Here is a 26,603-nt window from a genome sequence, read left to right as displayed (position 1 = left end):
AACAGAGCACTGACCCAGGACCATCCCTATGGATCCTGTTTTGCCGACAACCTGGCTGTGTGGTCCATGGAAGTACCACCTGTCTCGGTCTGGTTCTCCTGCTGCAATGTAAACTTCACAAGGAACCTTTAATCCAATCTATTGTTACCAAATAGACGTATCCACTCATTATACAGGTGCTAACATCTTCAACCCTCCTTGCCTTAGTGTGCGTGTGGCACATATTTTGTGACGGTGTGTGGGGAAATGTAGCAGAGCACCATCTACAGTACCTAATCCAGCTATCCTGGTCCGAATTTGCATGACCATTACTTCAAAGTATGTCAGTTGGCTTTCAATGCGTCTATATTGAATGGATGAAGACCAGAGTTGGGGTCAGCATGATGTGTACACCCATTCATTCTTGTGTACATGGGGCACCAGTCTGTCACCAGAGCAGCAGCGTTCCTGGGGGATTAAGAGTTTATCAAAAGATGAATACTGCCACCTGCCTTTGCTCTCCCTTACTCTTGGAGAATCTGTTGACTAGCATAGCACAATATACATTTGAATAGCATCGCATAATGTAGCATAGCACAATATAAATTGGAATAGCATGTGTCCATAGGTCTCTAGTTTTGAAAACAGACAGGACTCAAGGGCTGAATAACTGTGGATCTAGTTTTTAATTTGAAGTGATTGCAAATCAGTTTCTTCACGATACAGAGCGTTTCAACCCCCCCTGTACAAGGCTAGAAAAGTCACACAGACGGCACACATAGAAAATAGTTTAACAAATTGTTTTTCTTTTTCAATTTTCTTTTTTTAAATACATCTTAGTCTACCCATGGTACTATGACCAACCATTGCAAAAATTGATTTCAGTCAAATGTATACAATCTTATTTACAGTGGAGGAGCGTTAGATCAAAGTGCATCAGAGTCCTGATTCTGGTCTTGGTGGTGGGGGGGCTGTACAATGTTTACAAATGCTGTAGTGTACCACTGCTCCCCTGCTTAGGCCTCAGCACAGAGACAAGCTGGAGAAGCAGGTCTGGAGGTAATGCACTTAAATAGAAAAGAAACGTACATCTTTAAAGACAATTCAGTCTAAAATGTGTCTTTGATAAATATTCAAATATTCACAAAGACTGCTTCGCTTGGTAGACCCCCCCCCCGCATCACCTAGCAACCAGGTTGACCTATGAGACCTTAAGAGAAGGCCGGAATAGAATCTTTGACACATGATTTGGGGACGGGGCAGGAAGAGGTGAGGATTTGAGAGGCCACACCCCCAGGATCCCAACAAACTTTGGACATACCGTGTGTGATTCAGATACAGATCATTAGCACATTCACACATGACAGACAAGTCCGCTACCCCTGATGAACAACAACAAGCTAATGCACTTCTGAAGGCATATGGTCGCTGGAGCAACCGTTGGCACAGTAACCAGAGGTGCAGTAAACTGCCAGGGAGTGTTGAAGAAATCAGTTAGGTGAGGTCATCATCTGTGTTAACCACTGAGATCTGCAGGGAGAGAGCAAAAGAGAGGGTTAGTGCACATGATTCTCAATCCTGGTCCTCGTGCCCCCCTGCCCTGCACGTTTCACCAGGATTGAGAACCACAGTTAGTGAGAGCGCAATAAGGGATAAGAGAATCAACCTATTAACCAATTAGAGGCTTAGGGTGGTCTGTCTGGGTGACAAGGGAGCAGGGGACTGACAGAGTCCCTTAAGCTAAGCCGATTACAGGGCGACTGGTGTCTGGCATTAGAGCAGGGTCACTGAGCATGACCATTACCAGGTCACAAGGCCATCCATAACTGTGGACTCCAGTCACCTCACTGTGGTGCTATGGCAACCAATCTAGACCATAATAATACCTACTCACGGCAGGGTAGGTGGAGCTAACAGGGTAGTCCTTGCAGGATAGGTGGAGGTAACAGGCTACTCAAGACAGGGTAGGTGGAGCTAACAGGCTACTCAAGGCAGGGTAGGTGGAGCTAACAGGCTACTCAAGACAGGGTAGGTGGAGCTAACAGGCTACTCAAGACAGGGTAGGTGGAGCTAACAGGCTACTCAAGGCAGGGTAGGTGGAGCTAACAGGCTACTCAAGACAGGGTAGGTGGAGCTAACAGGCTACTCAAGGCAGGGTAGGTGGAGCTAACAGGCTACTCAAGGCAGGGTAGGTGGAGCTGACAGGCTACTCAAGGCAGGGTAGGTGGAGCTGACAGGCTACTCAAGGCAGGGTAGGTGGAGCTGACAGGCTACTCAAGGCAGGGTAGGTGGAGCTGACAGGCTACTCACGGCAGGGTAGGTGGAGCTGACAGGCTACTCACGGCAGGATATGTGTGGCCCACAGTGGAGCTGTGGCGGGTGATGTCGATGTTCAGGTCCTCCTCGGTGGTCTTCAGGTAGACGGGGTTGTCGAAGTTCATGCTCTTCTGGTTCTTCAGCTGCCAGTTCCTCCACATGAGGTATCCTCCGGCCGCCGCCATGGCCAGCAACACTGGGGGTGAGGAGAGGGAGGGGAATGGTGATTATACAGTGCAGGTGGAGGGAAGAGAGAGAGAAAGCGAGACACTCACAGACAGGTAGGATGGCCCACGCAGCAGCAGACCCTCTAGCTGTAGAGTCGACCTCATGGATGGATGTGCTCACGTTGGCCTCTGCAACACAATAGTTATCCCAGATCAGATGTGAACAGAGCTAGCACACAGACCAGACGTCAGAGCTAGCAAACACGCACACAAACACACACTAGTGTAGCTCACACAGACCAGTAAGAGAGAGTTTCAGAGTGTGACAGGGAGTGACATGACTGGTAATCAGTAGTTAAATGGAAGAGAGGGAGGGAAAGACAAATAAACAAGTTTTGTGTAAGCTCTATTCTGCCTCTAGAGCTGCCTCTGTTCCCTGCCACCATAGCCTGGCACCTGTCTCTGCCCAGAGGCATTCTACATCCTGGCACTGCCAACTTGGCCCTGTGCAATAGGACGGTATGGCTGAATACCAAACTGGTATAGGAACCCTCACCAGGGCCAAAATGAACATCTCATCAGTAGTTTAGAAGAGGTGATTGTGGTGAATGGACAACAAATCAGTTCAACTCCTAGTAAAAATAGACAATACAACTACCAGTAAAATCACTGCTTAAGACTACAACTGCCAGAAGGCCTACACAACATGGATAAAAGACTACAATGACCAGTACAGCCTCTGCTTAAAGGACTACAACTCCCAGTGCTTCCCATTCCACAGCCTGGGTTTATGCAGGTGTAGGGGATTACCAGCTGCCGGACGCATCAGCGCCTTCCCAGCATCCTCTGCGGGAGGGGGAGAGGCCACTGTCGTAAGAGAGCAGAGGAATGCTTTGGCAGGGTAATATCTGACATACTAGACCAGTGGGTCCCAACCCTGGTCCTCAGGGCACCCCTGTCCTGCATGTCTTAGATGTTTCCCTGCGCCAACACAACTGATTCAAATGAATGGTCGTTAGCAGGGTTCTGCAGAGCTGGATAACGACCCATTCATTTGAATCAGGTGTGTGAGCAGGGAAACATCTAAAACATGCAGGACAGGGGTGCCCTGAGGACCAGGGTTGGGAACCACTGTACTAACTAGACAACTAGAGACAGAACCAGCCTTCACCTGCCATGCAACCGCTGATGTCATAGGACTATGCTGTATCCTAGTTAGAAGCAGGTAAATGTGCAGCCAAGCAGACCAACCAGACCAAGCAGCACACCCAGGCCATTAGCACGAGGACTCCGCAAGGAGAGATGATGATGATTGGACGAGCATCAAAGAGTGAGAGGAGCTGGACAAGCAGCGAGAGGAGATGATTGGACGAGTCAAAACATGTCGGCTCACATCTAGAAAGTGGTCCTTCTTCTCCAAATGCCCCCACCCTCCCCATCGCTGAAACCCCCTTTCCCAGGCTGAGCAGCTACGGGCTGGAGTCCATGCAGGTCCAGAGATCAAGATGAATAGTTCTGCCCAGTGCCACCCAGCTCGCCAGCTTATCCTCTCAAATCCTGGATACTTTACGAACACCACACACAATGATCCAATGTCAACCCCTCCCCCCTGCCCTCCCTGAAAAGGGCACCATTCACCCTTTAGTCTGAGGCCGAGGCTACCCCTCAGGATCACAGCTGAAAGCTTTGAACAAAACTATTCAGTATTCATCCAACTGACAGCCGTCCCTCTCCCTTCTCCAACACCCTCCTCTTCACCACATCTCACACACACACACACACACACCTCGCGCACACACACACAAACTCCATTCTGTGCCTGGGTGGAACGTTGAGCAGTTAGCGAGTGTAAAAGCCTGGTGACATCTGAGGACTTCTAAATGAGGAACCCATGACCAGAGAGGAGCAGACAGGAGCAGAGGAGCCAAGAGGAGGAGAGAGCAGTGCAGCTTCCCATACACACTCGGGTAAACCAAATGGAAACAAAAGCCCTCTCCAAGCAGCCCAGCACAACACCTCAAATTTCCAGTTTGAAACACAAGGACACAGTTTAACCAAAGTTCAACCCCCCGTTGACCGGTGTAACCCCTATCCTGCCCAGCCACACTCCAGGGTGGGAGGCGGGGTGTGTGGGCGCGTCTCACCTGGCCGGCAGCGGAGGCTGTCTGCAGACAGGTCCTGGTCCCCGGGACACACACAGGTGAACTTGGGAGAGTGTTTGTTGATCTGGGGGGCCGGCAGGCACATGAAGCTACAGCCCCCGTTCTCCCCCTTCTCACTGCACCAGTTGGTACCTGTGGGAGGGGCGGGGGGGAGAAGGGAGCACGAGGCACCAATTCCCCACCTCAGAACTCATCCTAAAAGATGCTGATGTGTAATGTTTACCACACAGCTCCAGAGTAGTGTGCAGTGTGCTTACCAGACAGCTGGATGAGTTCATGGTAGACTATAATGTCCTGGGGCTCGTTCAGGTTGCTGGCCAGAGTCACCACGTCTGACCCTGTGAACTTGTTGGCTCCGTAGATGGCCTCGTTCTCCCCGTCCGTCCAGAACACACGGTCCTGGAACACGCACACGCACACTATTGAGCAGGATCCTGGAGCACAGCAGATTTAGAGTGACTCCAGAGAGCTCTGCAATTCAACCCTGACCCAGGAGGTCGTACCTCGAAGACCGTGAGAGCGAAGGGGTGAGCCAGGTAGTCTGACGACTGGAGCACTCTCCTCCTGTTGTCCCCGTTCAGGTCCACGCTACAGAGCATGTGCAGCTTGGAGTCAACCCAGTACAGACGGCTCTTGATCAGGTCTGGGAGAGGACAGAGCAACACAGATTACACTCATGATCAGATCAGTCAGTTCTTCTGAGCAAGCTGTGGAGACAGGCCCTCACAACGCTTCATCACAGAGCAGGGGTGACTCCTGAAACACACACACACCTTGAGGGGAATAGAACTGTGCGACAGGGATTTACTAGGAAGGGCTAGAGACTGGCCTATAATAGGTCCTCCCACACACACAGTTGACAAACCAGTTGCACCACTTCAACTCAACTATGAATCAAAGATAACTTCCTGTAAACCTTTTCCTTGACACTAATAAACCAAGCCTTGTCATATTAAACGGTTAACTTCCTCAGCCTTCCTTGTTCTGACTTACCCAGGGTAATGCCATTGGGCCACTGGATGTCTGTGTCCACCAGAACCTGGCGGTCCACTCCATTCATGCCAGACTTTTCTATCTTGGCAGGCTCACCCCAGTCCGACCAGTACAGGAAGCTGAATCATAACCAGACAGGAGGTAAGCATCACCATAGAGGAAGTAAATATCCCAAGGCAGAAATGCGTTACCACCATACACAAAGCAAATCACCCCCCAGTTAGGAAGGTGACGGGTCTCCTGCTATGACTTTAGTCCTACCCAGAGAGCGGGTCCACGGCGATGGAGGCTGGTTCCTTCAAGCCTTTGTTGAAGAGGACCTTTCGCTTGGTTCCGTTGAAGTTGGCCACGGCGATGCTCTTCGTCCCAAGGTCGGACCAGTAGATGTTCTTGTAGATCCAGTCCACGGCGATGCCGACCGGCGTCTGGATGTTGTCGATGACCTTGGTGTGGTTTCCAACCGCTCGCACGTCTCCCCGCCTGTCCAGGGCCGAGCTGCGCAGGACGGGGGGGATGGGAGGGAACAGGGGCGAGCGAGCAGAAGGTCAGCTCTATGGACCGCTGGTCGAGGTTTCTACCCGTTAGCAACCCGCAGTGACGTGCAAGCACCTGTAGATGGCGCGCTGTCCCAGGTCGGCCCAGAAGATCCTCTGTTGGTTGAAGTCGGCGTCCAAGGCCACCGTGTTCCTGAGCTGTTCCACAATCTGGGTGTACTCCCTCCGCTCCAGACCCAGCTTCCTGATGTCCCGGCGGTTGGTGAAAATCAGACAGGGTTCCTTACCTGGTGGGAGGGGTGCGTGAGAGATAGATAAGGGAGGGGGGGGGGGGGGGGAGTTAACGAAACGGTCAACAAAGACAGTCACTGATACAGATGAACACAAGTCTTTTATTATCATGAGAAACAGTGGCAGTGTTGTTGACCTCTCTCTGGCCCTCCTCCCCCCAACCCCCCCCCCTTCACCCTCATCCTCCGGCAGCCTCGGTCCAGAACAGCAACCCAGCTGTCCAGGCTGGGCGCGGGACCCTGCGACAGGAAGCCACAGACTTTTCTGCACCTAGAGAGGTGAAAGGTCAGCGTACCCACGGCCTTGCAGACTCCGGTGGTGGGGTCCATCTGGTAGCCGTTGTGACACTCGCACTTGTAGCCCCCCTTCAGGTTTATGCAGATCTGACTGCAGATGCCGGGGTTCAGACATTCGTTAATGTCTGCAGAGGAGGGAGGGAGGGCAGGAATAGAGAGGGGGGACATGGAGAGCGGGAGGTAAGGAAGGAGGGACAGAAGATGAATGATGAAGCCTATTTAGTGCATTTTCTCTTATAGGTTCCCCTCGTCTCACTTGCCTCGTACTGGGTTTATATATAGGAGCATGGGTATACATGTACAGTATATATTTGTTTATGTCCCCCTCACCCCCACAGGTCTTGCGGTCGATGAGCTGCAATCCGGGGGTGCAGTCACACTCGTAGCCAATCACCATGTCCCTGCAGATGTGTGAGCAGCCTCCGTTGTTCAGGAGACACTCGTTTAGGTCTGCAGCAGAGCAACGCAGGAGTCATCCCCACAACCCCCTCACACGCGGTTACACCCCCCCCCTCACACGCGGTTACACCCCCCCCCTCACACGCGGTTACACCCCCCTCACACACGGTTACACCCCCCTCACACACGGTTACACCCCCCTCACACACGGTTACACCCCCCCTCACACACGGTTACACCCCCCCTCACACACGGTTACACCCCCCTCACACACGGTTACACCCCCCCTCACACACGGTTACACCCCCCTCACACACGGTTACACCCCCCTCACACACGGTTACACCCCCCTCACACACGGTTACACCCCCCCTCACACACGGTTACACCCCCCCTCACACACGGTTACAGACATGGTATCCAGTTGTATGTCATTAGTGACTGGTACTTACTGCACTCTTTAATAGGCTCATCGCTCCAGTCAGGACAGTCCCGGGCCTTGTTGCACACCTTGCTCATCTCAATACACTCTCCACTACGGCACTTGAATTTATCTGGTCCGTTACACTGGGTCACTGAGGGGGGAGACATGGGTGGGCAGGGTCTAAGCAGAGTGTCTGAGAATCACTAGGAATATGGTGTGTGTGTGTGTGTGTGCGCGCACACAGTGAAATGATGCAAGTGCATGCAAATGCCCCTGAACATGAGAACCGTCCTAAACATGCCACTCACAGTTTTTACAATTCACTTCATCTGATCCGTCTGCACAGTCTCGCAGACCATTACACTGTCTGCTGCCATGAATACAGTTGCTGTCCTCGCACTTGAACTGGTCTGACCTGCAGGTACGCACAGCTGGGGAGAGAAACAGCAACGCTAGTTCACCTGGTTGTAACCAACTACCCATTTAACCCATCCTTTGCATGAATTCCATGAATGCAGATCACCTTATCCGAGCGAGGAGCAGCCACAAGCAAACTTACGACAGTTGGCCTCGTCGCTGCTATCCTTGCAGTCCGGATCGCCGTCGCAACGCCACTTCCTGTGTATACACTCCCCGGAGCCGCACTGCGTCTCGCTGGACGAGCACTTGGCCGGCGGCGTGGGGTGGCGGCCGCAGCGCTGAGGGGACTCGTCCGATTGGTCCTGACAGTCCACGTCGTCGTCGCACACCCAGCTGGCGGGGATGCAGGTGGCGTTGCCGCACTGGAACTCGGAGGGCGCGCAGGAGGACGGCGAGCAGTCCTGCTCGTCACTGCCGTCCCCGCAGTCGTCCTCGGCGTTGCACACGAAGTTGCGGGAGATGCAGCGGCCGCTGGCGCAGGTGAACTCCAGGGGAGCACAGGTGATGTTACCTGGAGAGGAGGAGGAGGGGGGGGAAGGAGAGGGGGACGAAAAATAGGAGCAACTCAGAAAAGGAGAAACATTCACCGGCACATTCCATTCAGCCACAAGGTTTCCTACCAAAACGACCCAGAAAGAGATAAGGGGGTGAAGTCGTAGGGTCAGAGACAGTCCACAGGCACAGACCAGAGACTCACCACAGTTAAACTCGTCCTCTCCGTTGTCACAGTCCTTCTCTCCGTCACACTTCCAGAACACGGGGATGCACTGGGTGGAGCCTGCGCCGCAGCTGAACTCATTCACACGACACGTCCTGGCATCTGATCGCAACACAGGGACAGGAAGTACTGAATCACTGGTCTGAGAGCGTGTTCCAGGCAAGCTGAGCACAGAGTTAATGCATCGAGTTGGACATCCACTCCAAGAAATCCAGCAAACGCATGTTATCAAGCCAATGTGATACATTACAGGATCAATACAGCAGTGGGCATGCTGATTGATGTATATGCTTTCACCAAGGTCTTGACTGAGATGGTAGAGCGCTCTCAATCCCTACAGTGATTGTGTGTGTGTGTGTTATAGATTTTGGTACGGCTACATCCACCAGTGCCAGACCATTAGACCCCAGAGGAGCATGCTCAGAGGAGCATCAGATCCCCTCTCCCAGATGAGGGGTATGGATCTATTGATCCTCCACACCATCCCTGGTAGTTAGCCTTCAGACAGGACAAGGACTGATGGTCTGGAAGGCCTTCGACATGACAGGGCTGGAGGGAGAGGGGGAACACTAGAGAAACAGCTCGGAAGCTCACTGAACCAGACCCGTGTCTCTCCCCGTCTCCTCCAGGATCCAGTCAGAAGGGGTCAGCTTCTGACATGAAGTCTCCTTCCCAGACAGGACATGGACACACACTATGAATGAGTTATGAGGGACATGGTGACAAGTGGCCACAGGCAGTGCACACAGCACAGCTCAGAGTTCATAGAAAGTGCAACTTACTATAAAGGTTACCCACACACACACACACAGCTGACAGAACGGTTCCAACAGCTGGTCAAACAAAGCTGAATTATCAGAATGTGTGGGCTGACCGATGTGTACGTGTGGGTGTGTGTGTGTGTGTGTACACCAGAGAAGCACATACACCACAGAAAGTATAACTGCCAGCTCTGGAACCATCTGTCTGAGAGAGATACTTGGCACTTTAGGCAGGATCAGATTTAGAACAGTATAACATGGTAGAGGGTCTGACTGAAGGACAGAGTTCAAAAGGAATGTTCCGGGAGAACTTACGGCAGACTTCCACGCTCTCGTCCGATCCATCTTCACAGTCCGGTTCGCCGTCGCAGTGCCACCTCTTGGGGACACACTGGCCATTCTGGCACACAAAGTCCATCTCTGCACACGTCTTTCTCACTAGGCAACGCAACACACACACACATACACACACACGCGCGTTAGGATGACACAGCATGCAGCACAATCAGACAGATAGCCTGTGTTCCAAACCAAAACCATGTCCCCCTCCCTTGCATCCTCATGTCCTTCCCCTCACAGTGCAGAGGGTTCAGGAGACAATCCAGTGCAATTAAACCCAAACCTAGGGTCCTAAGTGGATGTGTTGAGGTGAGGCAGTAGAGGGAGATGACATGGTCCAATCAAATGGGCAGTTAATCCAACTGTTACCAAACACATCATTCTGTTAGTCCTGCAGGAAGAGTGTGCATACATTTTCTGTGCCAAGTCCTCCCCTCTCTGACTCTCTCCCTCCATCTATCCATCCAGTCTCACATGACCCAGATACAGGCAGAAAAGGAGAAGGAAGAGAATGGGAGGAAGAGGAAGAGGAAAAAAGAGAGGGAGCGATGGTGTAGAGGAGGGGGCACAGACACCTCCAGAGACAGGTCTGTGTCACAGCCATATTTAGCTCTGGAAACCTCCGCCGTGCCAGGTCACACAGAACTGAGGCATGCTGGGATATACAGTACGAGGAGGTAACACAGCCAATCACAAGAGCTTTAACATTGGTTGAAAATGCTGCCAGTGGTGTGTCTCCATGGTAATAATATCTGACATTTAAAAGGTGTACTGAGATTGGAACGTGTGTGTGTGTGTGTGAGGGAAACGTTCTCAATTGGAAAGATGGTGTAAGAGAAAGCCATTGGGCGCTCCCCTCACCACACGTGTTCTCGTCGCTGCCGTCGGAGCAGTCCTCGTCCCCGTCGCACTGCCACACGGAGGGGATGCAGCGGCCGTTCCCACACTGGAACTGGCTGGGGTCACATTCTGCCCTGGAGCCTGATAGACACACAGAGACCCGGGTTAGACCCCTGCAGCAGAGGTGGTCCAGACACACGCACACAGGAGGACAGATGCAGCCAGAACCTGACCAGTTCCCACCTGACGGCGAGTGGTCCTACACTGAGGTCACCACGTTCACACGAGTTGGGTAATGAAGACAGGCACAGGTCCTGAGGGCCCACAGGCCAAGGTGCTGATGTGGACAAATTCACCCTGAAACATGTGTGTTGCCAACCACCCCTACCCCCCACCAACACACACAACCTGATGTGAAACTTCCGAATTCCTCCGCAGCTGTTAGGACGGTGAGGATAGCATGAGGATGGGGTGGGTGTTACAGGGGAGGGAGTGGGGCTGCTGTGTGGTGGAGTGTGTGTGTGTGTGTTGTGGGACTTGTGTGTTGTGCAAGCAGGCATGTTCGCACAGTCAAAAGAGACGACTCATCACATCTCCTGTGCTGCTGTGCTTGCTACAGAGAGGAGAACATGCCGGCCAGCCCCCCTGACCATGCCCCCTCCCCACCCCCACATCACTGTGTGGGGGTGTGGGCGGGGGGGGGGGGTATTGACAACCTCAGGGGTATTGTTTTTTTGGTCAAATCAAAATGGGAAAGACACGAGGGCAATAGAGTATAATTGACAGTGACTGGGAGGAAAAGAGAGACTATGCCGTCTATCAGTGGATTCTAGCTCCATTGATGCTTTTATGGCTGCCTGCTTTTGATCACAGCAGTTTTCAAAACGGTTTATGTCCGTTTAATGGGCCTAATAAAACGAATATAAATTGTTTGTAGGCTATGACTTTATATTAGGGGTCAAAGCAACCATTTGACATTTTACCCTCTCCAGTCACAGTGGCTACTCGCTTGTAACTTTCCCCCTCCCCTTTCACCCGCCCCTCTCCCTCCCTCCCTCAGCCCCGGGCCCGCAGACAACGAGCCGGGGCTGGGAGCGCACCTCCTCCACAGCGGCAAGCCTGGAGCGGAGCATCACAACAATACACCAGGAGGAACAGCCTCTACATCTCCATTCGAACCAGCTGAGCAGCGGGAATGGGATGTAATCTGCGTAGCGTCTCCCTCAATTCACCAACAAGGCTGCAGTCCGTGTGAGCCAGACCATAACAAAAAGCGCATCTCATCATGACGCTGTAACCAATGTCCTTTTCACGGCTTTTAGAAAATGTCCCAATTCGCTCTGGAAGCACATCTAGTAGATAAGCTTGAGCTATCTCGGACCCGGTTACTATGGGATACATGTCGTAGCCTACAGACTAGGACACCGCTACTCCGCCAATAATTGATTTCACCTGCTTCGGGTAAATTCACTGCTGCCTACCCCTACCCCCACTCCTTTCCCTGTCACCACAGCGGGGGATGCAGTGCTGCACGGCCTCGTCCAGTTGTTTCATAGACCACACTAAACCAGAGAAGCCTTGGCCTACAGCTAAGGAATACATCCATACCCTACTTTAAATGCAATGACAAATCCAGTCTACTTACTGCGGCTGGCTGCTTGTGAACACACCGAATACAAAAACGGTGCTTCACGAGCCACGGTTTTTCCTATGGCTTTAACGCTGACTATTTAAATAGCCAATTATGCAATAATTTGTCCCGCTAAAGCCTTGACAAACATAGGCCCAGTCGCCTTCCTTCCCCGCGTATAGAAAGCTATATTAAAGTGACGGGACAAATGTAGGCCAAATGATCATCTGAGCCTATTAATAAAGCATTATACGCACCATACAGAATTGCCTTGACAATAGCCTACATGTTGCCACTGTGCGGATCCCTACAGAAAGATATCAAGGTTGAAGTGGGAATTAACGATGAGATTCCCAGGGAGAGGCAACTGCAGGTGTAGTGAAAACAAAACCCCTTGGGTCTTGCTGTCTTACTCATAAGAAGAGTATTAATACAGCAAACGAAACTGATTTCTTCGACTACTTACCGTGAACATAACCGCACTGTTGCAGACATATTAGTAGGATACAGATCCTCAGCATAGAAGAGAGCATTTCGCGGTGTAGCGGAGCAGACTACTATTACTGTGCTAGCCTCGTCTTTCCTCGTTGGTATTTCTGTCTGTACCGACAACCTCCGTCAACGGAGAGCAAACAGAAACCGCCACTATCACGCGCTTTTATCTCATTTAGGCAACGCCGTCCGTCGCTCGTCCACCTCTCAAGCTGCTCGCGAGGCTGCCATGTCCTAATTTACTGATAGCGTAAACCTGCAGCGAATATCCGCACGCTAGTTGGCTGGGGCGGCACGGAGCGTTTTCCCCCCTGCTTCAACATGTCATTAACACAATGTTAACTCTTCCACTGCCGAACAGTTGCACACCACAGCAATACCAGAGATGGGTGTTATAATTCCAGAGTTTCTGCCATGTGAATGAATGAAATAAAATGCAGCAATAACGCTGAATGTCTTATTGTATCAGGATATAGGGATAGTCCTTAGAATCGAAAGGCAGAGCACCATGAGAGATTACAGTGCCAGTTGTAGGATAGGTTCAGAGATGGTGACAATGCATAACCTCTTGACCAGGTGTGAGATTACTCCAGCAGCATTCTTCTTACTCAGAGTCAGAGAGAGAGACCTAGAGAGAGAGACAGAGAGAGAGAGGGGAGAGAGACAGTCACCTGTGGGTACAAACCACCTCTGTGATAGAATGACGCCCCTGTTACCAAGATGGAGGGTATCTGGACTGGGAAGTGTGGGGAGGAGAGAAGAGAAGAGAAGAAAGGAGAGGGAAGGAAAGGAGCAGTCATTGGCTGTATTGTGTACATACCGGTGATTCAGACCTGAGGCATTCTCTGTCCTAGATTTCATCACCCCAAAAACAAGATACACATCCTCTTTCTCTGCTACTGTCTGTCTCTCACACATAGACTACATTACACAATGTTCTCTAACTTTCTGTCTGTCATGCTAACTCTTTCTCTCACTTTGTATGTATGTATGTATGTATGTATGTATGTATGTATGTATGTATGTATGTATGTATGTATGTATGTATGTACATGTATGTATGTGTGTATGTCAAGTCAAGTCAGTTTTATTTATAGAGCACATTTTAAAACAGCCAATGCCGACCAAAGTGCTGTACAAAATCATCAAACAGGGCAGATGTATGTATGTATGTATGTATGTATGTATGTATGTATGTATGTGTGTGTGTGTGTGTGTGTATGTGTGTGTATGTGTGTGTGTGTGTGCGTGAGTCCGTCTATCCATCCATCTATCGATCCATCCATCCATCCATCTATCCATCTATCCATGATAGATAAGAGAGGGGAGAGAGGGGGAAGGAGTGTTGCGGTAGTGAGGAAAGGGACAGAGCAGAAGAGATGAGTGTAATTGACCTGCACAGGCATGGTGGAGCACATAGACCTTTACCTGCACAGGCATGGTGGAGCACATAGACCTTTACCTGCACAGGCATGGTGGAGCACATAGACCTTTATCTGCACAGGCATGGTGGAGCACATAGACCTTTACCTGTACAGGCATGGTGGAGCACATAGACCTTTATCTGCACAGGCATGGTGGAGCACATAGACCTTTACCTGTACAGGCATGGTGGAGCACATAGACCTTTATCTGCACAGGCATGGTGGAGCACATAGACCTTTACCTGCACAGGCATGGTGGAGCACATAGACCTTTACCTGCACAGGCATGGTGGAGCACATAGACCTTTACCTGTACAGGCATGGTGGAGCACATAGACCTTTATCTGCACATAGACCTTTAACTGCACAGGCATGGTGGAGCACATAGACCTTTACCTGCACAGGGATGGTGGAGCACATAGACCTTTAACTGATTGTTGTTCTGTGATTTGAACCTCACTCACTCGGATAATGAAACTACACACTGAATATAAAAAGTGTATATTTACAACTTTACAGATGTCATTTTACAGCATGTACAGGAACAGTTTGTCAAAGATATACAGCAGTATACAGTGCAACAGTAAATGTGTGAATACAGATATAATTTGAAACAGTGTTTCTGTAGAAGTCCAGTAGAGTCCATTTAGCTCTGTTGTGTTCTACAGCCCTAGTTGGTTTAACAGCATCGACTTCTATAGGGTTTGTTTCCATAACAAACCAAGGTGAGGTGTATCAATCAGTCACTGGAGTTGTGTTTGGAGTTGTGTTTACTGTAGCTCCAGGCTGCTCCCTGGTGGTTCCCTGCTGCACTGCCAGCAAGTCCGGGGCTGGCTGCTGTCAGCACAGGTAGCTGAGGTGGTTTGAAGACTATCCCGTAAGACCCAAGGTCCCCCTGGTGAGGCGCCATCCACACTGCAAGATTTGACTGGTCCTGTTGGTGTGTGTGATTACTCTCCAAGCGAAATGTGTTTGGACTTCAATGATGTGAAATGTGTGGGACCTTTGCTGTGTTTGAGCAAGGCACTTTCAGGCTTGGTGTGGAAGTAGTCATTTACTTCTCACAGTCCACACGCCCTCATGCCAGGTTGGTCCTCCGGATTTGGGGTCGATAGCGCAGGGCAACACCTGGTGTGGGGTCAAGGGTCAGTGTATCCTGGGAACATTGTATCTGCAAGGTTGCTGCAGACACAGGGAGCCGTGGTTGGGATGGATGGAGGATCCGGGGTCCGGGTCACCTGGGGACAGTGTATCCGTAGGGCTGCTGCAGGCACAGGGAGCCGTGGTTGGGCAGTGGGTGAATGTAGTAGTGCTCCACTAGGGCTGCCAGAGATGGGAAGGTCATGTCTGTCTCCAGGAACACGCGTGACATCTACACACACACACACACACACACACACACACACACACACACACACAGAGGCACTATAATGCCAACATCAAGAACACAGATGTAATGTGACATAATAACAAATATAATTGAACACAGTGTGATCTGGGGGACATAATCCTAAATCAACACACACACACACACACACACAGGACCAGTGTGGTTTTACCTCTTCAAACACACGGTAGTTTCTGGCCTTTTTCAGACTGACGTCCCACACCACTAGAACCTAAAGCACAGCAACAGGATTCATACCACCAACATCAAAATGATTTATAACTCAGACCCCTATCTAATGAACATCTTCCTGGAAGTAATAATTTCACAATGATAATAAAAGTGTCTGTGTGTGTGTCTGTACAGGTATGCGTTTGTGTGTGCGTGTTTGCTGTAAATGTGTTTGTGTGTGTCTACCTTTGAAGTTTTTGTTCCAGAGTTTCTGATACAGTAGAGACCATCCGATGGAAATCCACAATTTTCTTTAAACATCCTGTTATGAGACAAAGTTGTTTAATGATATAATACAAATAAAAAAAATTAAGGACAGGATTATGTGTTAAGGATCTCTTCTGTGATATTGGGAATTCCTCTGATTGCAGTACCCCAACACGACACCAGGGGGCTGTGCTAAACTACCAGAAACGCACAAGAAAACTTGTTCTGGAATTTCCCCTGAAGGAGGCAGGTATACTGTCACTATATATCAGGAGTAAGAACAAGTTGAAGAACAAAATACAAGATGTTGTGTGAGAGCGTGAGAAATGGGTGGAATGTGTGAGTCTCACTGCGAATGTGTGAGATTAGAGAGCCCTGTGTGTGTCTCACCTTTCAACACTGCCAGTCTCTGTGGTGTCCACAAATACAGAGTCCGGCAGCTGGACCTGCAGACAGAAACCGTAACAGGAAAAGACAGACCAGTCAAAACACACAAGCACAGAAACACACACACACACTCACACACACACACCAGTATTCCTCGTGGGCTTCTCGTGGGCTTACATTCTCATAGTCTTCATCAGAGTCGGGCTGGATCCTGGGGCTTGGGCTGCAGGAAGGCTTCTCCTCTATGGAGGCTCTGAAGCTCTGCCCTTCAGGAGAAGCTCTTCTGGGGGGAGAAACAGTCTCAGGGGAACAGGCCAACACTTGGGTGGGGGGGAGTAAATGAAGAACAAGAATGAAGATCACTTACTGCATGGAGGATCCCCTGGTCTTGTTTGAGGGCAGGGGGGGCTTGGGGCTCCCGGGAGGCTTGATCCTGGGGACAGCGAGGGTGTGCCGAGAGGGGGTAAGAGGCGGGAGGTGGGTTGGATAGCAGAACTGGGGCGACGGCGCCGGGGAGCTTCGGTGGTTGTTGCCGTGGTAACCGGGGGTGGGGGCGAGGTCGTCGAGGACCATCCTGTTCTTCAGGTCATTGCAGATGGGGAGGGTGGCGGGGGACTTGAGGCTCACGCTCACAGCGACCCGGTCCCGTTGATCGCCCCCAACAGGCAAGGTGCTTGACATTCTCCCCAAGGCTGGCTTCTTGAGACTGGCCGGGGGGGGCGGAGGGGGGGCGGGGCTGGGCGAGAGCGAGGGGGGACTCCTGTCCAAACAGGGCTTAGGGAGATGGGGGGCAAAGGGCAGAGGTGGCGGGGGACCTTTGCTGATGGGTGTTTCTGTGTGCTTGGGTGGGGGGGGTTTCTTGAACACAGTGCTGGTGGAGGTCCTGTTGGGTAAGGGCACGGGAGGGGGGAGGGACTTATGTAAGAGGTAAGAAGAGGCTGAGTCTTGTCTATTCTGGCCTGGGACTGGCGGAGGAGGGTAGGAGGGGGGCGGAGCAGTCGGCTTGCCTGCAACAACAACAGGAAGTTCAAACATGGTAAGAACAGGAACATGTGTGTGTGCATGTGTGTGTGTGTGTGTGTACCTGAGAACCCGCCCATACCTGAAGAAGTAGGTGAATCGTCTGGTTTTTCATAATCATCGTCCTCATCATCATCATCGTCCACCATGTAATCTAAATCAGAGAAGGAAGTCACTTGGCTGACAGTGTCACTGTTTGCACCCATGTGATTGGTTGATGCAACCACATGCTGCTGTTTGCACTGCAGAGATTGGCTGGTGTGTCTCACCGTCCTCAGGGTTGTGGGGGGTGTGGTTTATATTCAGCGGCTGCTCAACTGACCCATAGAAACTGTCTGCATCAGAGTCTGGATCGCTATGGCAACAGAAAAGGCTGTCATTACATTATGAAATCAACAATGTGACTTTAATGATGAATAACTCACAATGGACGAGTTGTTATCAAACTCTGACAGGAAGTTGACTGCAAACAGTGGGGTGAGTTAGGGAACAACCCACCTCTGCCTAACATGGTAACCTAGATAGCTTCTTTCAGTTGTGGACAGGGATAATCATCACAACAGTGTTGACCCAAACCACCTCTGCAACGTCCTTTCTAGGGTCATAAGTGAGGGCCAGACTGCAGGACAAAACTGCTGTCATGGCTGACCAGAACCTCTGTATAAGCACACAGTCAGCCTCCTGCCCCAGTGCTCCACTGACCAAGCAGTTAGACGTGTCAGCAGCTGTCACCCTGTTTGCCAGTAAGAGAGACCTGTCATACCATATCAGTCCATAAATCACCCTCAACCATGGTACTGGCTACAATAACTGAGTGAGTTTATGAGAATGAGGAAGTTGGAAATATACTGAACACAAAGACAGTGGATTCTAGGAAGGAAGGGTGAAGGGAGTGAGAGATACAAAGAGGAGTGTGTGTACGTGCGTGTGTGAAAGACACTGTGACGGTGACATGCAGGAAGTATTTCCAATTTCCAAAAAAACTTTATTCAGTAAGTGAAAGAGCCGTGCACAAGCTCTGGAGAAACACCAAAACACTTTTTTGTTCTCCAAAACCCAATCTAGGGTAACAGTCAGGCTAAGGGTCAGGGGTCAGGGTTACCTGGAAGTGAAGGAGTCCGTCCTGTCGTTGTAGTAGTCGATCTCTCTGCGCAGGGTCCTCATCCACTTCTAGAGGGGGGGGGGGGCAAACACAGACCACAGTCAGGGGCTATACGGCAGGTGGAACGCCTCGAGCTGGGAGCAGAGCAGGGCCCCGTCTTCACAAGGCAAAGCAGAGCGAGCAGACCGATGGAGTGGACCAAAGGCAGAAGGGTCCTCACCCTCCTCTCGTCCTCGCTGGCGGCGGAGAACAGCCAGGTGCGATGCTTCTTGCTGAAGTGGACGACCTTGAAGGGGAACACGTTGCTGGAGGTGGTTTCCTCGGCCGCTCGCATCACCCTGGAGACCAGAGAGACACGGACGCTGACGCTGGGACGCTCACATTTACATTTATTCATTTAGCAGACGCTTTTATCCAAAGCTACTTCCAAGAGAGAGCTTTACAAAGTGCATAGGTCACTGATCATAACAACGAGATAGCCACAAAACATTGCGAGTAGCCAAAACATGAAGCACACATTGTGAACAACCAAAATAAGTGCCAAAGGGAAGAACCATAAGAGCATGTAGTTAAACAAGTTACAATTAAACAACATGAACTGCTATAAGTGCAAGTGTACCTGTGGAAAAAGCAAGCAACAATAATAAAAACAATATATCACAGCGAGTACAAAAATTTAAGTCAGTTACCACTAACCACAAGAGCAACAAGTCTCTAAGCAAGAGTCATTGTGATCCTTGAGGAAACTAACATCGGGTCAAGCGAACCATTCCTAAGTACCGTTGTACTCCCGGAACAAGTGCGTCTTGAGCCTTTTCTTGAAGGTGGAGAGACAGTCAGTGTCTCTGATGGAGGCGGGGAGTTGATTCCACCACTGGGGGGCCAGACAGGAGAAGAGCTTGTGTTGGGACCGGGCGGTCTTGAGCGGTGGGACCACCAGGCGGTTGTCTGAAGAAGACCGTAGGTGACGGGTGGGGGTGTAAGGCTGCAGGAGAGACTTGATGTAGACGGGTGCAGTCCCGTTCACTGCTCGGAAGGTCAATACCAGGGTCTTGAATCTGATACGGGCCATGATAGGTAGCCAGTGGAGAGAGATGAGGAGCGGGGTAACATGGGAGCGTCTGGGTAGATTGTAGACCAGGCGGGCCGCTGCGTTCTGAATCCTCTGAAGAGGGTGGGTTGCACATGCTGGGAGATCAGCGAGCAGCGAGTTGCAATAGTCCAACTTGGAGAGGACAAGTGCTTGGACTAGCAGCTGGGTGGAGTGCTCAGACAGGTATCTCCTGATCTTCCGGATGTTGTAGAGGGTGAATCTACACGACCGGGAGACCGCAGCAATGTGGGCCGTGAGGGAGAGCTCGTCGTCCATGGTAACCCCAAGGTTCCTGGCAGAGGATGAAGGGGTCACCGTTGCAGATCCCAGGGTGATTGAGAGATCGTGGGACATGTCTGGGGCTGTTTACCGCTCTCTTTGCTCATTGGGCTTAGAGCAGCGTACAGTAACTATGAAGACACAGTCCCCACCGCTGGGTGTGAGGGCGACCTTGTTGTACCAGGAAGTGGTTTGATCGTGTCTTGCTGTGAGAAGATGAGATGGGTGGAAGGAGGCCCAGGAAGAGAGTGCTATGACTGTCTGTTGAATTGACATTTAGGTCAGGGGGTTTTCTGAGTCAGTGAGGGGGGTGTCTGTTATGTTTAGGAGTGCGGGGGGGGGGGTTGAGTTTAGGTTGGAAGGGTGTGTGTGTAATGGGGGGGTGGGTCTGTGTACGTGTGTAATGGGGGAGGTTGGGTTAGGTTTGAAATGGAGTGGGGTGGTGTAAGGCTTATGGTTAGGTTTTGGGGTGCACTGACCTGTTGTACCCGTTGAGGGAGAAGGCCCCCTGTGGTGCAGCAGAGGTACTGCTCTTGAAGTAGTACAGACACCCCTTGTGCAAGATGATGTAACGCAGGGGCCCTGTGAAGAGGTGAGTTAGCCACTCTATCATCTTAACGAGAACGAGCAGTGTGTCCAAGGCGTCAATGGACTGGAGAGAGACGTTTGGTGTGAACTCACATTTCCTGAGGCTGAACTGGCTGCCTCCCTTCTTGTGCATGTACCCGGAGCAGGACACTCCCCCAGGCATGGTCAGCAGGTTCTGGGCCCCAATAGCCCTCATGGGGATCGGCCATGACACCTCCACCGCAGCCATGGTGCTGGAGGATGGGAGAGGAAAAGAGAGGAGAAGAGAGGCGATGAGAGGAGATGAGAGGAGGATAAATGATTAGTGAAGTTCAGAGCCTCATCCAGGCCTCAAGAGACATCTTCACGTCGTATCTTGTTACTCCGTTTTATCAGCCTCAAAGCTCCTATCTCAAAACAAGGCCAAAACTGTGATCACATCTTTAAGATTTGATCTTCAAGGAAGCTGTAACTCTGATCTGTTTAGAAAGGTACAGGTTCAACCACAGTTCAGAAATGGATTCTGTAGATTTACTTTCAGATCGTACACTCTCAGAGGGTTGTAGTCTATAGGGAGTAGAGATGTTAGACAGGAAGACGAATAAACCTTTATTAAGTCTTAACAATCATCACACAAACACACACGCGCGTTCGCCATAGCGTCCAACAGAGCTTCCGCCGGAGTAATTGGACTGCTATCCTATGGCAGCTATGAGCAGAGGGCAGCCACATCAGCAGTGCCCGGGGGCCAAGTCCAAGTTCTCCCCATGTCCTGCCTGGAAAATGGGCCGGAGGACCATCTGTTCTGCATGTTTTCATGTTGGGGTTCTTTGTGGAAGAAACCCATGTGAGGACGAGGACAACATACAAACTTAACAGAGAAAGGCCCCGGAGATTGCTCTCCTGAGCACCCATCAGGCCCCGCAGCAGGAATCCAAGCAAGGACCTTCTGGCTCTGAGGCAGCAGTGAAAGGCACTGAGTCACCATGCCACCCACAGCTGGACAACTGGAGTCTATTAACCGTAGCACCGTGCGTTCAACAAACAAGCACCATCTCCCTCAGCGATGTGAAACATTGAGAGTTCTAATGAAACATGACAAGCTGAATCTCTTGGATACTGTTCAGAAACACACAAACAACGCTTGAATCCTGTGAACATTCAAGTACTTTCTGAGAAGAGAGTGGAATGCAAATAGACCACCACCACACCACAACCTCTTCTAAACCTGGACATTGTAGTGTCCAGTAAAACCACCTGCAGCCACGGTGGATGTGGAGCTACCCTGACTAGCCGCTGCTCTGCTCCATTAAAGGGGTCCAAGCCGGTCCTCTGCGGGCCAGTCCTACCTCCTGCTTATCCTCTTCCTCAGGTTCTGCAGCACTGGGTTCTCTCTCAGCTGGCTGGCCTTGGACAGCAGCACCGGCAACAGGTCCATGACTGCACCCTCCTCACTCTGCACTGCTCTGCTACCTACTGAACCCTGGTCTGAAAGCTAGAACTTTCTGAGGCTAGGACTGAGCATGGAGGGCAAAGGACACACACACACAAACAAACACAAGTATACACACACAACCTACTATCTCAGACCTCAACCCTAGGGCAAACTAAATGACAGGAAGTGGAAGGTTTCCTCTGGAATGTGCATGCGCTCTCCAAGCTGCTGATTGGATCACAGGATCTGTGCTTCCTGTCTGCTCTGTGTGGCATGGCGAGTCTGTGTGTGTGTGTGTGTGTGTGTGAGAGAGAGTGTACGCGTGTGTGTTCGCCTACCTACATGTGTATTGTGTGGGTGTTTCCACTGTGACTGCAACACACAAACCACCTTCAAGATGAGATTTACAAGCAAAAATATACTTGTGTAGACTGGACACAGCAGCAAGTGATCAAGTGGCCATTTATCCTGAAGAGTTCTGGGAGGAACAGGGAAGGAACCCAAAAGATTCCAGCTCAAGAATTCTTGTTGGGTTCCCGTCATGAACCCAACAGGGTCATGCATGATCTATCTCGAGCATGCAGATTAGCAGGCCGACCCAGATAGCTGCCAGCCCCAGATGGAAGCCTTCACTGCATGGGTTTCTATGACAACAGAGGTTTAAAGTCACACAGGTCCAGCTCCGGCACATTTATCAACCTCAGAACCTACTTTCACAGGTCTCTCTCTGTTTATGTCTGTCTGTCTGTCTGTCTGTCTGTGTCTCTCTCTCTCTCTCTCTCTCTCTCTCTCTCTCTCTCTCTCTCTCACACACACACACACACACACACACACACACACACACACACACACACACACACACACACACACACACACACACACACACACACACACACACACATACAGCTCAACTTGTTGACAAACCAGTTGCACCCAATTTGTAAGTATCAAGTATCAAGTATTTTCTTCAAAGATAACTTCCTGTAAACCTTTTCCTTGACACCAATCCCAAGCCTATTGTTCTTCACCCATCCCATTTGATAGGTGACAGACTGGCCTTCCTTTTCCTCTGGGATGCAATGTTACTGTCACAACAAATACATAAAATAACATACTCCAAACTAAGTTCACACACCTCATACATTCTTTCTGTCTACCTCTGAAAGTACAGTTTCACTTCAGTATTTTGGTCGATACCCCCCCCCCCCCAAACACACACACACACACACTGCATGTAGACACACACCACAATGCAATACTTCCCTCATCCTAATATGAGCATGACTTTTGTGAACAGGAAGTCGTTGAAAAGATTACACAGTTACATCATGGCAAACAGGAAAGAGGGAAACAAGGCTTTCCCAGCAGACCAAACACCAAGGCCCAGTCCTGTCTCCAGTTTCTCTCTGCGGTGACAGGGCACCACCCTAACATGGTCTTTTACCACATGTGGCCATTTAATGGTTGTATTTAATGGTTGGGGCTGTTCCATGAACCGCAAACCTGGGGTGCTCCCTCTACACCAGCACCCTGCTATGCCAGGAACAAAACAACCACTAAGATCCAAGTGAATTCTTTCAGCCAAGTGACTTCCTTCTCAGATTTAGATGACATGGTGGAAGATGATGAAGATGATGTGAGTGAGTGTGTGTGTGTGTGTGGGGGTATATACTGAATGTGTGTGTGTTTGTGCACGGGTGGGCGGGTGGGTGTGTATTTGTCTATATGTGTGAGTGTATGTGTGTATGTGCGTACGTGTTTCTGTGTGTTTGTGTGTACATGCCTGCGTGGGTGTGTGTGTACATGCGTGTGTGTGTGTACGTGTGGGTCCAGAAGGGAATGATGAGAGAGGTTAGGTGTTTCCTGTCTGAGGCGTTTCTAGGGCCAGTTTGTTGTTTCTGAACACCTGCAGATAAACGATGAAACATCGAGTGGAGCAGAGCGGGAAACTAAACATCAGCCACACATGATCTAAAACAAAACGTCTTATAACCCTGAACACCTGACAAATCTCAAATCAACATCAAATCAACCTCAAATCAACTAAAAAGCAATCAATGTTAATGCTGCAAAAACCTCTACATATCAACCAAGCGGTCAACCTCACTTGAACCTGCCTTCCACCAGAACTGCGGGCAGACAGGTACCCCTGCAGTAGGACAGACAGGTCGAGTTCAGCGGTGAGACAGACAGGTCAAGTTCAGCGGTTAGACAGACAGGTTAAGTTCAGTGGTGAGACAGACAGGTAAACTCCAGCGGCGAGACAGGGTCAGAAAGACTTACATGTGGCTGGGTTTCCTGACACATATCCTGACACAGGGCTTAGTAGCCAGGACTATCAACTTCTTCTTCCTCAGTGACAAAGCCATGGCAGCTTCAGGTCAGCCCTCTCTACCATCCTACTACAAAGACGGAGCCCACAGACGGATGGAGGAACATCAGATTGATAAAATAAGATAATCCTTTATTAGTCCCACAATGGATAAATTCGCATTTGATGGAGAGAGAGAGAGAAAGCGTGGCGCTGCCGCTACTCCGAGAGCTGTTGGTCTGATTGTGTTCCGGGGGGCGGGCTTCCAGGCACTCTGACTGCAGGCCTTCACTTTTCATTGGTCGGCGGGCCTTAACCACTACTTCCTGTTCTCTGAAATAGGTTGACGGATTGGCGATGGTCTCAGACCTCTGAGATGAAGGGACTTTCCACCCCCCCCCCACCCCCCACCCCCGCTTCCACAATGGAACAATGAGGGGCACAGACTTACTGTTGAAATAACCTGACGTTACAACTCTGTCGCCCTACAGTTACCTCACAGCAGCACATCATCCTGTCTGCTGACATCCATCGTACCCCCCCTCTCCCCCCCCCTACCCCGTCTGTCTGTCTCTATCTGTGAAACACACTCGATTCTTTTTCCAACACAGGTGTGAAGGCTAAAACGTTCACACCATCCGTGCCGAATTTTGAAAGCAAGAAAGGTGACTATTAAAGATCAAGCATGTCATCTTCTGAAACCCTGGGTGAGATGTGGTACGGGTGAGGGGCCAGCACCTGAGACCCTCAGGCAGGCGGAGGAAAACCTCCCTCAGTAAAACCCGCGTGAACGAAAGGAGAAAAGCAAACGTCTGGGAGAAACACGACAGGAGAAACAAAGTGTTCCTCACAGGGTAGAAGAAACATTGACAGTTTTGTAGCACAGATAGTACTAGTACAATAGGGACCACCAAGCGTACACACAGCGTCCGTTAAGAAGGTGAAAGCCCGGTCCACCCCAGTGTGAGGGGTAATTTCCCAGCAAGTCTTCTGCATGGTAAGTCCAACAGTCAAGTATGTCACCACCACAGCCAGTGAGCAGCCACCGCTGAGCTCTGAAGGGCTTCTCTGAAGAGAGGCATGGTTGGCATCCTGTTCACACTGTTTAATATGTTCATACTGTTCACACTGTTAAACTGTTCCGAAGTTTATGCACTATTTGTGTATTTGCACGCGTGTGCAAATTTGTGTCTGCTAAATAAATGAAATGTAAAGGGTTGAAATCAAGACCATAGCCATGGAGTCAACATTGGGGGGGGGGGGGGCTGGGGGGGATCTGCTGGGGAGTCTGAGGGTCCCCCCCTGAAAACTTTTTAAGTTTGAATACATTTTTTATGATAATTTTGGACAGCGTGCGTGGTTGCTTGTCGTAGCGTAGCACATTTATATTTTATTTACATTTTGACCAGATTTTAATATTGGGGATGTGTCCCCCCCCGATACATATTATGATTACGGCCCTGGTTGAAATGGTTTATACTGTTCAAACTGTTTAATTTGTTGTGACCTTTTAGACTATTCTGGTTGTTCAGACTGTTTAAACTGTTCATTGTTGGCCCCTGCTGTAGTGCTTGGCTAGCACTAGACATTGCTAGCTAACCTTGGCAAGTACTAAAGGCTGCTAGCTGACCCTGATTAGCACTAAAGGCTACTGCACACACAACTTATCAGAAGTTAACAATGTATCTCCAGTTCACACCACACCACACGAACGACACTAACCTTCAACCTCCTAAAAACAATAAAGACAATATGTTTCACCAAGGGAAACTAATCTGCATACATAATTTCCTCTTTTTTTTACAAAACACTCTGATCACGAACAGGTAGCTTACCCAGGTAACCCGTTTGCAGCTGAAGTCTTCTCCCTGTCATCTGAGGAGAGCTATGAACTCCAGATACTTCCTGGGTGGCCCACCAGATCTCTGCAGAGTAAGCCGAAAGGTTGTGTGTGGAGGGTATGTCTGGGGATAACACATACAGCCACTCAGAGCTTGTGTGTGGTTTCAGCTCACATATGAGACAAAAAGAAACAGCCCTGCACAGGGCTCTATATAGACCAATACTGCTTTGTACACCACAAGGGGAAATAGCATAAACTGTTTCCGCTGAGTTTATGACTTGACTAAGAATTGACTATTCTTGACTGAGAATATTTAGAAACTGAAACAGTGTAGAAAGAGAGTGAAAGAAAGAGGAGAAAGAGAGAGCAAAGCGGAGAGAATGGGGAATGGGTTGAACAAGGAAACAGCTGTTTTTTTCAATATCTTGTCAGTAAGTCAGTGAGTCAAATAGACACAGAATCTCAGCAGAGACAACTAATTAGAAACAGTACACAACAATACATGTATCCTTGAAAATACAGAACCTGGGTAATGTTTACCCATGTGTAAGGTGTACCAGAGAGAGTGGAGGACAATGTCAGATGGACTAAAAGAG

At 50.2% G+C, this 26,603-nt stretch overlaps 2 protein-coding genes across 6 annotated transcripts; both read right to left on the bottom strand.

Annotated features, from left to right (window-relative positions):
• Positions 1-642: 642 nt before the first annotated feature.
• Positions 643-13,007, bottom strand: vldlr (very low density lipoprotein receptor). Of its 2 annotated transcripts, XM_062477761.1 has the most exons (19): positions 12,696-13,007; positions 10,621-10,740; positions 9,736-9,858; positions 8,639-8,761; positions 8,081-8,452; positions 7,830-7,952; positions 7,550-7,672; positions 7,029-7,148; positions 6,698-6,823; positions 6,227-6,398; positions 5,879-6,112; positions 5,618-5,736; positions 5,128-5,267; positions 4,882-5,023; positions 4,607-4,756; positions 3,273-3,329; positions 2,571-2,651; positions 2,322-2,491; positions 643-1,509 (listed from the first exon to the last, which is right to left on the bottom strand). In XM_062477761.1, the coding sequence occupies exons 1-19, from the start codon at positions 12,760-12,762 to the stop codon at positions 1,474-1,476; spliced, it is 2,598 nt and encodes an 865-aa protein (XP_062333745.1). In that variant the 5' UTR covers positions 12,763-13,007; the 3' UTR covers positions 643-1,473. The 2 variants fall into 2 exon arrangements, with proteins under 2 accessions (XP_062333745.1, XP_062333746.1); XM_062477762.1 differs by lacking the exon at positions 3,273-3,329 and having other exon boundaries at positions 12,696-13,006.
• Positions 13,008-14,630: 1,623 nt separating this feature from the next.
• sh3bp2 (SH3-domain binding protein 2) lies at positions 14,631-26,112 on the bottom strand. Of its 4 annotated transcripts, none has more exons than XM_062477882.1 (13): positions 26,000-26,112; positions 20,533-20,672; positions 20,331-20,433; positions 18,700-18,817; positions 18,480-18,547; positions 17,647-17,732; positions 17,460-17,531; positions 16,725-17,364; positions 16,535-16,640; positions 16,361-16,416; positions 15,950-16,025; positions 15,705-15,764; positions 14,631-15,517 (listed from the first exon to the last, which is right to left on the bottom strand). In XM_062477882.1, the coding sequence occupies exons 2-13, from the start codon at positions 20,666-20,668 to the stop codon at positions 15,380-15,382; spliced, it is 1,659 nt and encodes a 552-aa protein (XP_062333866.1). In that variant the 5' UTR covers positions 20,669-20,672; positions 26,000-26,112; the 3' UTR covers positions 14,631-15,379. The 4 variants fall into 4 exon arrangements, with proteins under 4 accessions (XP_062333866.1, XP_062333864.1, XP_062333865.1 ...); XM_062477880.1 differs by lacking the exon at positions 26,000-26,112 and adding an exon at positions 24,137-24,400; XM_062477881.1 differs by lacking the exon at positions 26,000-26,112 and adding an exon at positions 21,768-22,117 and having other exon boundaries at positions 16,535-16,637.
• Positions 26,113-26,603: the final 491 nt, after the last annotated feature.

This window comes from Osmerus eperlanus, chromosome 14 (assembly GCF_963692335.1).
Source record: "Osmerus eperlanus chromosome 14, fOsmEpe2.1, whole genome shotgun sequence".
Lineage (NCBI taxonomy): Eukaryota > Metazoa > Chordata > Actinopteri > Osmeriformes > Osmeridae > Osmerus > Osmerus eperlanus.
The sequence above is the reverse complement of the archived record's forward strand: the minus strand, read 5'-3'. Positions and strand labels throughout refer to the sequence as shown.